General features: G+C 39.4%; 1 protein-coding gene across 4 annotated transcripts in view; it reads left to right on the plus strand.

Moving 5' to 3' along the window:
* ttc27 (tetratricopeptide repeat domain 27) overlaps positions 1-12,812 on the plus strand; it is a 90,453-nt gene that overhangs the window by 35,137 nt on the left and 42,504 nt on the right. For all 4 annotated transcript variants that reach the window (XR_312270.1, XM_005751991.1, XM_005751993.1 and 1 more), the window contains exons 10-11: positions 5,570-5,683; positions 9,872-9,967. Coding sequence is in view for 3 of the 4 variants with exons in the window: in XM_005751991.1 (XP_005752048.1) it covers positions 5,570-5,683; positions 9,872-9,967 (210 nt within the window). In the remaining variant the exon portion in view is untranslated. The remainder of the gene's footprint in view (positions 1-5,569; positions 5,684-9,871; positions 9,968-12,812) is intronic.

Raw genomic sequence — 12,812 nt, forward strand, 5'->3', positions numbered from 1 at the left:
GTGTTAAATATACGTAGCCAGCTAGGGCCTGGAGCGTGCACAAACTGTCGGCTTCAGAGCGATGCGCAACAAGGACACTGCTTTCAGTTTGTACGCATCTTTAAGGTTCTAAAAAGCATCGAGTTTGGACGGGTCTTACCACTTGTAATTATGAAGTATGCAACATTTTTTTTCTAAGCTTTTTTCTGTTACTCCAAAGCATTCAGTCAAACACAACAGAAAATAATCAATATAATAAGTGGATTTAGTCGTCACAAAACTTCCTCTGTCTTCTCGTTGCTGTTAAGAAACACCCATTTGCGTCAGGAGCGAAATGATAAACGCTTTGGATGCTTTATCGTTTGATTTTTTTTAAATTGCTCAACGATTGATGTTGGTAGAGGAATAACTGCATAATTAGGACAATTTACTGTTGCATTAATGACTCCAGCAAGACTTGCTAAGCATCCACAAAGATCATTAGTGTTTGTTTATCTCACCTCGAACCATGTATCTCTTTTATCACGCATTTCCATTGTCATAAATATACAGTGTGTAGAAAGTTACTGTTGTATAACTTGTTCTGATTAAAGATGAGTCGAGACATGAATTCAGACGAAAAGCTTCAGTCGTCTCGCTCTGACATCTACCTACCAGTAAATCTGCTGAACACACCCTCCCCGCTTTCCCTTTAATCAGCTCATCTAAAGCTAAACCACTAAGCTGTGCCAGCTATTATACAGCAGATTATCACCACAGCACACAGATAAAGACTTTGTGGCTGTAATAGGTTTTAATAATTAGGTGTTCTCACTAAAGCTTGCTGCTTGATTTCCCACTACAGTGCACAGCAGACAGGCGAGCCCTGTGCTTATTTCAGCTACAGAAGAAGAGGAAAAAGAAAGTTACTCTTGTGTGCATTTCCACAGTGCTTCGGTACAACCGCAACGCCAAATAATTTGGGAATTAAAATGTTTTTTAAAACGGCAACAATTTGCAGAACATATATATTCTATAATAGAGCATTAGAAATAGGGATGGGTATCGTTTAGGTTTTATCCGATACCGGTGCCAAATCGGTACTTTTGAAACGGTGCCGGTGCTCAAACGGTGCTCAAACCGGTGCTTAAAGAATGGAGAACACAAAATTGGTCCAAAAACCTCTCATGTTCAGCTGTTTTTTGTAAAAATATAACAATGTTAGCCTTTTCTGCAGCTATGGGGCATATATGGTATCACTCTTGGCTGGAAGCAGTGCTTAAACAATGGAAAAAACACAAACTTTGTCCTAAACCTCTCATGTTTAACTGTTTTCCACTTTTTCTTTGGTCATTTTAGCCTTTTTGGCCAGGGTGAAGGGAGCATCTGCCATCAAACAAGAAGACAGCCGCATGTAGCTATGATGATGTTTGGTAGTTCACCTTGCATGCATTAATGTAATAACGTGGTTACTCAACGTAAATTAGCTACTCACGCAGAGAAGAACGGCTGCTGCCACCAACATCCCTCATCATTTCTGCTACACTGGCAGGGCTAGGGGCCAGGACTCTCCTCTTCGTGTTTTTGGGGGATGTTGCATAACAGGCAACCCACCGGCAGTAGATGTGCTCGGTGTGAGGTCTCGCAGCAAGCTATCAAATACGGCGCATTTCTGGGCTTTTAAAAAATACGCTATGCGTCGCCAGGTGTTTCATCGGATTCGAGGTGTTACCTCCTTTGACAGTATCAGCTTAAAGCACTTGTTGCAGGCTGCTGAGTTTGCATATTTTGCTATGAAGTACAGCCAGACTTTTGACCGCTTCGCCTTGGGCATTTTTAATCTGTAGCTCTGCTCTAAAAGAACGTACGTACCTGGACCCGCCTACTATCCTCGGAAACGTAAAATGATTGGCTAGAATCTAAAGTGTATCACAGCTCAGGGAAAAAAAGCACCGAAATAAAGCACTGAAATGTGCGCTGCTTTTCGGTCTGGTTACTACCGTTTATGTCAGATGGCACCGGACACCGGTACCCATCCCTAATTAGAAATATATTAAATGTTTAAAATGTGTTACGTTTGAGAGGTGTTCAGATGTAAGTAGGTTAACTGACAACAGGTCACTGACGTGTTTGCAGTTTAGAGAGGCTGTATTTATGAATGAGCAGAAGAACCTGTATCTACAGATTGGGAATTCATTTCAGAATGTCATTCAACATAATAAAGAAGACTTAAAATTTTTATGTCATCATATTTGATAGATCATCAGATATTCAGAGTGTCTGTATTAAAAAAATAAATAAATGAGAAAATCTAAAAATCAGTGGCTGCCCATGATCTTTGGGTCCTCAGGCAGCACTGCATTAGGAAGAAAAACATCATCCTGCTATGCAGACACTGCATGTGTTCACGAACCCTTCCAGAAGGTATCGTCTGTGCCATCCAAAAGCTCTATCATGCAAATAACAAACCAGATGTGAACATGATCCAGAAATGCTGCCCTCTTCTCTGGGCCAAAGCTCAAAGTAACACATGCTCCCATCTGGGTAAGGCCTTGCATATTTAATCAATACAATGCTAAACACAGCATCTATAACAACATCATGGCTTCATAGTAAAAGAGTCTGACTGCTGAACTGGCTTAACTGCACCAAACCATTTGGGCATCATGAAATAAAAAAACGCCGCGAGACGACCCAGGATTGTTGAGCAGGTAAAATCTTTCGTCAGACTAGAATCTGACAACATTTTCATTTCCATTTCCATTGTCTTGCATTTGAATAAATTAAGGCGGCTTAATTCTGGTGCTCTCCATACTTCTGCAGTCAAGATATGGGCCCCAACCCTCACCCCCCACCGCCCTCCCCATGTATAACCACAAGAAAACAAACTCGTAAGCAGTGCATCCCCGCCCATACAGTCCCAACTGAAAATAAAAATAAAAACAAAAGATCTGAAGGGATGCGGTAACAAAAACTAAGCTTACCAAAATACTACTTGATTAATAAGATTGCAATTAGACCTAAAGTTCAGGTTCCACCAGAATAATATAGTATATGCTGTAAAGGTCAAAAAGGTGAACCTATTATTGTTTATGTAGCACACTGTGCATTCACAGTGCATTCAATTATGACTGTACTTTTGTTTCTGCAGCATGGCTCAGTGCAAGGCAGCTTTTGGAGAATATCCTAAACTGGAATGATACTGGGACAATACTTGCCCAGACTGAAAAACCTAAAAGCAAAGAGATCTTTTTTGGGTTTAGCTGCCAAACTATATACTGATGTCTAATCTTCACTTTGATCATCGTCTAGTTTAATACTTACACACAGAATCAGAAGCAAGATCCATCTGTGACAACCTTTAAAGTTGTGCACATTTATATACACAACATGTAACAGTAATAACTTGAATACTGGAGGAACAAATATTGTATAATCCACTTTATTTTGAAACAGACCAACACAGATCAGTTTATAGTTTACAATTCAATCCCTGTCTTATCTATTTTAGTAGTGCATATGGATGCATTATGAGCTTATTATTAAAGCTGCAGAATTTGATAAGGAAAAAAAAGACAATTCTGACCTAATAATGTTAGGTTATTAATGTTATTATTTGTCTCTGTACTGTTTTATACTGTTTATACTAAAATCATAAGTACTATACTTCATTTGTCATCTGTAAGCTATGATTTTTGGGGCAAAGCATCCTTTAACTTATGCTTGTGTTTAAAAGAAAACTTGGTTATGCATCAATTTACTTCTTGTTCAGAAGGATGTCGGTAATTTGAAGTGCTGAATGAGTGTGTCATGTTCCATATTCACCAATAAATAAAACACACACACACAGATTTGTTAATACAACAATCTTTGTATTGTCAGGTATATAAAGCTCTTGTATAGTTCTGTTTGTGGGAAGGTAATGCCAGGTTTGCTTTTTCATTTGCTTCTTTTTTGTGTAATGTAATTGGTTTTATAGACTATGAATCTGGATTGATCTGCTTTGCGTTTGCTTTTAAGGGTTTAATAGTTAGTAGAAAATAAAGAAAAATACTTTTTACGTACAAATAGAGCTGGGCGATATGAGATTTTTTCATATCACGATATGTTTTTTTCATTTCAGGCGATAACGATATCTATCACGATATAAGCCAAATAACTATATTTGTAAGATTTAAATGTGCCGTTGATCACAAGTAAAATGTGAAATAATCAGCAGCTTGTTTTTATTTAAATATTTATTTCCCATAATAAGTTCAACAGGGTAGATGTACTTAAGGAACATGAGACTTTTTCAGATAGATAAAGGCAAATATTGCAAACTACACAAAAGGCAGCCGCTAAAGCGTTTAAGTTTCAAAATAGAACAAACGAAACAGACTAAATTGTCAATTCCACTTAGAAACAAAATATTAATTCTAAAAATAAATCTTAGTTTGTTTTACAGAAGAACAGACAAAACTGACTAACTTTTGTCAATATCAAACTGAGAACTAAAAGGAAATTTTTCAATCTCTCCTTGTTGTATAGCTTAGCTTTTCAAACAGTTTTAACAGTTACTTTAGTCTGACAAAAGCCGAATGACGAATTAGCGCTTCCAGTCAGAGACTGAGGCTACGTCCACACATAAAGGCAGAAATGAAGGAAAACGCTGCTATGAACATGCCAAAGCAGCAGGTGGCGCTAGATTCCTAACCGTGCAGAAATGTTGGACAATCAGAAGTCTAGAAGCCTCGGTGGGAAAAAGTAAACAAAGCTGGGGCATAGAAGCAGAACCGAGTCGTATGTGTGGAGGGACAGTAACTGTGTGTATATGTAAGCATTTAAACACTGCAGAGAGTAGAATTAACAGTATTGTAGAAATTCATTTCACCGAAACAATAACGTGGCGCACAGTGTGACGCATGCACCAGTTCATTGTATTTCCAGACTTGCTTTCGGCACAATTTACAGTGCACGCTACTCTGTTTTTTTTGTCAGACTTGAAATAGCCGAAATACCTTCACACTACGGAACTTCTATGGCTCTTCCGTTCGACAATCTCTCCGGCGTTGGAACCATCATCTGTTTTCTCTTCGGTCACGCTCGGTTGATTTTTCTAGTCGGCACACTCATTTCCTCCATTACCCGCTGGCTGCTTCCCAAACAAACACACGTGCGGCTTGGCACTTGTGCTGTACGTAACGAGTCACGCGACGTGACGCTGCGGCTGTGATTGGTTTGGCTCTGCGCTACTTAATTTGGATTGCCTGACCTTTTTTATTTTTTATTTTATTTTAAGAGGACAAGAGCGGCGAGGTCTATCGCGATAGCTTAATTTCTCTATCGAGTAAAAGTTATATCGCGATACATATCGTTATCGTTGTATTGCCCAGCTCTACGTACAAGTCACGTTTCATTCGGCCATACATACTTAAATGCATCCCTTCAATTCTATCCTTCGGACCTTTGGATTGAGCCACCTTCTGATTAGAGGATGAGGCACTATTTCCTGAGCTCCTTGGCTTTTGTCACCAGAATGATACTGTTGTTGCACACAATCATGTGTTCCTTAATGATGTGAATAAAGTGTTATCTTTGACCCTCTATTTTTTCTTTTATTGTTCCGCAGTGTGTTTTGTCCGAACCCAAGTTTTGGCCAGTGCAAGTGTCAGCGCTTTGCCTCAGGACGAAACTGGAAAAAGGAAAATCCCGATGTGTAGAAAGAGCCATGATGCAAACTCAGGTAAATATCTACTCGGGGAGGAAGGTCAAAATAAACAGAAAGCAGAGTGTGTGCAAGCGTCTGCCTGCCTTAATCAATCCAGCTTATTGTAGAAATGGCCATATGAGTCGCCCTGTTGAAATAAGATTCAGAGTCTCTTCCAGCACCACCACCTATCACACCATATGTCAAAAATAATGCCAGTCACTGCTATACAGACCCTTTCCAAAAAATTAAAATATCACAGAAAAGTTTATTTCCAAAATTCCATTTAAAACGTTCAACTTTCATACATTTTGATTCAGGGCCCACAACTTAAACGATTTCAAGTACTTAGTTGTTTATTTGTACATCATTTGGGCTTCCTGCTCATAAAACCCACAAAAACAGGATTTCAAAAAATTAGAATACTGTGAAGACATCACCATTTACTTCTCAGTTTTTGCAGAAAGAAAAGATAGAAATTAGGATCACATCAAATCAATCAAAATGTTTGACTTATAATTTTGAAAGTACATCTTCAATACTTGGTTGGGAATCCCTTTGCGTTAATCATTACCTCGATGCGCCGTGGCATTGAGGCAATCAGCCTGTGGCATTGCCCGGTAGTTATGGAAGCCCAGATTTCCTTGATGCTTGCTGTCAACTCTTCTTTGTTTTTGGGTCTGGTGGATCTCATTTCCCTCTTGATACCCCATATATTCTCAATGGGGTTTAGGTCTGGTGAGTTGGCTGGCCAGTCAAGCACTGTGATGGCATGGCCAGCAAACCAAGTTTTGGTGTTTCTGGCGGTATGGACAGGGGCCAGTTACTGCTGGAAGATGAAATCTGCATCTCCATACAGATCCTGAGCAGAAGGAATCATGAAGCCCTGTAAAACATTCTGGTAGACTGTTGCGGTGACCTTGGATTTAAGAAAGCAGAGTTTACCAACACCTGCACTGGACATTGCACCCCAAATCATAACTGACTGCGGATATTTCACACTGGACCTCAAGCAGCTTGGGTTCTGTTCCTCACCTGTCTTCCTCCAAACACTTGGACCTTGATTCCCGAATGAAAGGCACTCTTTATTTTCATCGGAAAAGAGGACCTTTGACCACTGGCTAACAGTCCAGTCTATCTTCTCCTTGGCCCAGTTGAGTCGCTTCCGACGTTGGCTCAGACTCAGAAGTGGTTTTGAAGCTTTGACTCCTGCCTCGTTTCACTCTTTCTGGATCTCTGCCAGATTCTTGAATCTTCTGTCTGCCTGTTTTTGTGGGTTTCATGAGCTCTAAGCCCAAATTATGTACAAATAAACAACTAAGTACTTGAAATCGTTTAAGTTGTGGGCCCTGAATCTATCATCTATGAAAGTTTAATGTTTTGAATGGAATTATGGAAATAAACTTTTCCATGATATTCACATTTTTTGGAAAGGGTCTGTAAGTACAAACATTCCACCTCCAGTCCCAAGGAGGCAGACGGGGACATGAATCGTCTTGGAATTGGTAAAAACATTGTTCTTGTGACTTGTTTATTTTGGATAGTTTGTATTGTAACTGCATCTATCAGAAAAATGAATGTCATTCCAAAAACGTATGTAAGTTAGTAGTGTGCTACCTGCTGTCAGGAGATAACACCTGGTAACAGTCGTCTGAGTCATGATTTTTGATTGACTCACAATCAGCTGCACATCTGGAATGATGAGTGCTGCTCATCATGGGCTATGCAATGAGCTGTCAATAACAGAAATAATTTCCAATCAGCAAAGAGCAGTAATCTGCACCTGCAGTGTGCACAGGGCACTGGAGCAAAACTGGAGAATAGAAAACTGCAAACATGGATTAATGAACCCGTATTTCTGATATCCAAAATTGAGGCTCCATGAATTCATGGAGAAAGTCCAGGCTGCTGCTGTGATATGTTGAATGTTTTCTTGCCATTCTTCATACACCTAAATAATAACAAATCACTGGTTGAATCTCAATTCGTCAGTTTTTTGTTTGCTGTATTCACTTGGTTGTGGGCAGAGTGCAGCATCTTCTAAAGGCTTGTTTCATAAATGTGACAGTGGATATAAGTGGCCTCTTTGGTCACCTGATCACCTTTGGGGAGTGGTATGTTAGTGAAAACCATAGCAGGAAAATCAAAGGCCAGGTTTTCCACAGTACTCTGCGGATGCACATGCTTTCCTTATCTGCCCTGCCCAGATTTGGATAATTAAATCACAGCCCATTAAAAAAAGTTAATAATCATAAAGGTTTATCAAAGTTCAATTATCTAATTGAACTTTGAGTATTAATCTGAACTGCTTGAAATGAAGGAAGCTAGTTTTCTTGTTTTGTTTTTGAAGACAATTCGCGTATCATGGCAGAAGCTTCTAGAAGTTCTGCAGCCTTGATTTCATGAGTATGGTTTTTGCTCTAGTGAAAGTCCATCCAAGGATACTGTTTGTTGCTGTTTTCATTTTGTGTGTAATCGTATCTGCCCATCTGTGAATGGTTTCGCCGTCATGTTACAGAATAAGAAAATTAGTGTGACCACAAACAAAGTTAAGAGCCGCAGAGCTCTGCAGACTCACAGTCCCAGTGAGTTATTGAGTAACCTTGTTCTTTTTTTCTCCAAACAACCCTGAGCACAAACCAAACCATTAATGCTGCACATCTCCAAATGTTACTGTGGATGTTGATCAATAACATCCCTGAAAGAGTGAGCACAAGGTGCATTATGGGTTTATTAAAAAAAAAAAAAGCCGCAAACGGAGGACTCGAGGACATGGTTTGCAGAAGAGTCTTCCTTACAGAAGTAAAACGAGGCTGTTTTAGCTGCCACAGCCTGGGCTGGTAGAGAGTGAAGTTGTAAGCAGTGAATGTCATTTTTAAGATGTATTTTGTGATTTTGTGTAGTTCGATTGGTTTCCTATAAAGGTCTCAAGCTTATTGAGAAAATAAAATGCACTTGGTTTCTATTTCATTCTATATGATGACATGCATCTAAATCAATTTGGCATGTAGTGTTGTTCTACGTTGTTTTGCTTGATTTTGGATAAATAATTCCAGTTCTCAAGATAAGGATCATCCATCAGTCTGCCCATCAGTCCGCTCTGAGATAATTTCTCTTTGAAAACAGGCTAACAGGGTCTCTCAGATAAAATGGTTTTTGGCTTTTTTATGGAGGATCCTGGATGAGAGAGAAATGATCTCTCCAGAAGGTTATGGGACTACCCTTAGAGGCTCCTGACTGTTCGGTCTGCCTCCTACAAAGTGAAGAATCCACAAAGCATCCTGATCAGATGCCTTGACCTCCTCAGCTGTTTCTATCAGTGCAAAGTGGCAGTAGCTGTACTCCCTTCAAATGTGCGAGCTCCTCATCCTGCCTCTAAAGGCTGAGCCCAGGGAGCTTATTTTGACAGCTTTTATCCACAGCCTCATCCTTTTGGCCACTACGCAGAGCTTAAGAACATAACTGAGAGTTGGAACGTAGATCGAGCGGTAAATTGAGGGCTTCGTGTTCTAGCTCATGTTTATCTGTACCACAATGTCCTCATCACAGCAGATGCTGTGCTTCAACTCCCTCGGATGGGGCAGCAACTCTCCCACAACCCAAAACGAGCAATCAATTATTTAATTTAATAAAGTTAGCTTTCCACTGCCATTTTCTAATTTATTAGCAACAACTCTGTGTTTACAAAAACGTTCCTCTTTACTTTTGTGTTTTTTATGTGTACCATTGGAGATAAACCACATTTTTTTGTATGGGGGGGACATTTTAAACCTTTCTCAATGATTTTAATTTGCTCATCTGATCAGTTTTGACCCTTTGGAAAAGATGCCAAGATTCTGCAAGGATGGTGGCAGAAGGAAACCACAAAACGTGTCTGTTTGTTCCTCCTTGCATTTTATTTAATTCAAAATCATAAAAGGAGAACGAACAGCTGTAGGCTACAAGAGTTGTGTTCACTATTTGCTCTTTGTCTCCATGAATGTTCCCTCTCATTGCCCATTTCATGCCTAATGACCCTGTAACCCTGTCAATGGCACAGAATATATACATATATTTGCACTGCTAGCAGTAAAGATACTGGTTACATCTTCAACTGATGGAAGTAATACTCAGTCATTTTGGGGGATGAACTCTGTTGTTACAGACTCTGCAGCACATTTTGTGGAACAAATTCAGCTGTTGAGTTCCAGTTTCCTTCTTTATTTGAGTTTCTTTCTTTTCCAGGCAATAGTAGACCACTTTGAAGACAAGAGTTGTCCTGTGACGGAGCGCCTCAAAGTCTTTTACTGCTGCCAAGCACCACCCAGATGGGCTGTCCAGGTATTAGGTCCCTTTCTGTTTTTTTTCCAAAACATTCCGTCTGGTAAACTAAAAGAAAATTAACTAGCACTTTATTCACTTTGACTGTGAGAGTCTGTGTTTTTTAAAATTTATCATTAAAAAGATCTTTTGGACAGTGACTAATAATGTCACTGATGATACAAAACGACAATGTCTCGGTTAAGAATAGATTGAATAATTTGCATTAATGTCACATAAGTGCACCTGAGATGGAATACAAAAACATTTTTGCTGTTATTTGGTCATAAACCTTGCCTTGATTGTTCTACCATAAGAAAAAGCGTCTGCTGTCCTTAAAACAAGAATTCACTAAACCGCTGACACGCCCCTTAGGCTTGCTGTTAAGGGTTTGAGAGCTACTTTCTAAATACTGTGAATGTTGTCACAGGGCTGACTTCATCCTCTTTCATTCCACAGCTCATAGCTTGTATGCTTAATGTTGTTGTTATCATACCTTGTCTTGTCCTATTCTAAATTACTTTTTTGTTTCAAAATAAACTAAAGAAAAAGTAGAGATAACCAAAGTTATAATTAAGTTAACTCTTTAAGCATAGATAAGTGAATGGCAAATTAGATTAAAATTAATATTACATTTGGATTGAAATCAAGCGGTGTCATGCCCGTAACAGGGACAGAACAATACGACAAAAGGCCTCCAGGGCGGGGTGTAGGGGAAAAGAGCAGCTGTTCTAGTGCTTGCCCACGTGCTGCATTCTTCAAGTAGCAGCCTTGTCAAAGGTTATAATCAATAATGCATAACTGCTGTTTGTTCTTGGCTAACAGAACGAAGAGCAATACAACAATCAGCTCTGTTGGCTTTATCGTTGGCATTCTTTTGGCATGCTTGGAACATTTTTGGTCACCAGTAACAAATAGCTTACATCACCTTATGATTCTGGTGGGTGTACCACTAGAACACTGGTACTGGTCACTGCTGGCACAATGTTCAAAGAAAACACTAAACACAAGACAGTTCAGCTGTTATTTATAATGAAGATTCTTTGCCTTTAATAAGAATTCAAGTGCCTTAATTCTCATGGCATAGTTACATTTAACCACAAAGTCTCTTACATGACATCATCTGTTTACATAATTCAACCAAGGCAGATATCTGGTCAATAAGCCAATTTCCTCTTGGCCAGCACGTTAAGGCATTAAAATGTAATGTAGACAAATATGTATCATTGTCTGAGACAAATCTCTCCACCTCTCTGGCAGGTCGTCCTTAGGTTATATGGTTCTCATGAGATCTCATACGTTTTTTTGGCTATTGAGAAATGTTTGTGATAATATTTGATTCTGCGGTCAGAGCTTCGATTCATCTGCATTTCTAATGGAGGGGCACCTCTCAGCAGCACTCTCCTAATTTAAATTCTGACTCTCTCAAGAACAAACTTTATCACCCTGAAGTTCTTCTCTGCTTACTCAGCGCATGTGACATAATTGTTATTATACTGGATTAAATTTTAAAAGAAAATCCACTCCTTGCTGCCACATTGTCTGTTAAGATTTCCAGTTTGCTAACGTACACATCCGCTCTACAGTCTTAAAGAGAACATCAGCTACTTGTAATGATATGATGATTTTATTTCATAGAGAACATGACAAAAACAGAAAAGCACCGAGTGACAACAGCTTGATTGTTGTAAAAACGTTCATCTAACTTACATACTTAAAAACCGTGTATGTAAATAACTTTTTTTGGCTGCATACATACTGTGATGCTCAATTCAGATAAAAAAAAAAAAACATTAGAACTCCGAGATGTCAGGTTAAGGAGTAAGCATGATATTACCTATATTACGTTAGTTCTTCCATAATAGAACTAGAAAGGCATGTTGCATACCACTGTTTAAGGTTTCTTGTTTGCTAGAGTAACAAAAGTTGCCCCCATATCTGTATCAAAAACTCTAATGTCACCTTTAATCCCATTGTAAAGTTATAGCGAGTTACTGGATGTAGAAGCACTTTATGTGTATGGGAATTTTATACTAGATTGATAGTTGACCTCTGGAGTTCACACCTTAACCACACCTGTACACCTTAAGCACTTTATCTGCCTTGCATCCATGGCCAATTTAGAATCAATAGTTTACTTAACGTGCATGTCATTAGGCTGTGGGAGGATGGAGTTCAGAGGAGGCCAGAGGACTCGGAGGAAGCCCACTCAGTCACAGGGAAAACTCCACATCAGAGTGGCCCAGCTGGGCAAATTGGCCACATTTTGATAAATAAATTGCACCTGAAAAGGAGAAACTAGCTGTGACATATTTTGATAAAATCTTTGCCTCTTTGTGTCTGTGTTGCACCATTAAGCAAGTGATCAGCTAGATCCAGCTGACATTATTGCCAGCAGTGTTGTCCCAGGTAGGGTAAGGAAAGAGAAGAGGTTGAATAGGCAGTAATAGAAAGATTGAAGTAGGAGGAGTGTTGGAGAAAGGGAGAAATCAGTTTGGGAGGAAACATCACACAGGCAGCCGGTAATAACTGATAACAGCAATGAAGTTGGAATTGAAGAGTCTGTATTACCGTCTGGGGAGCTGAAAGTCTGTTGAGGAGGAGGATTGCAGCAGGTACTGCAATGCATTTTTCTGCCGGGGGTGGCTTTCTGCTTTTTCCGTCTCACACTTCGTTTTCATGACAAGCCATTTCATTTGTATGCCTTTAGGGTGAGGCCATTTTTATAGTTTACTTACAGCTGGTTTTGCACATTTCTGGTCAATAACCACACATCAGGTAGTGTATATTTTACATTGCTACTAACTTAAGGTTATGTATATAACCCCGGTTCTCTGAGTAGCATGAGTGAGTGTCTCACTATGGG

Source organism: Pundamilia nyererei, unplaced genomic scaffold (genome assembly GCF_000239375.1).
Source record: "Pundamilia nyererei isolate P.nyererei 1_Seehausen unplaced genomic scaffold, PunNye1.0 scaffold00337, whole genome shotgun sequence".
Classification (NCBI taxonomy): Eukaryota; Metazoa; Chordata; class Actinopteri; order Cichliformes; family Cichlidae; genus Pundamilia; species Pundamilia nyererei.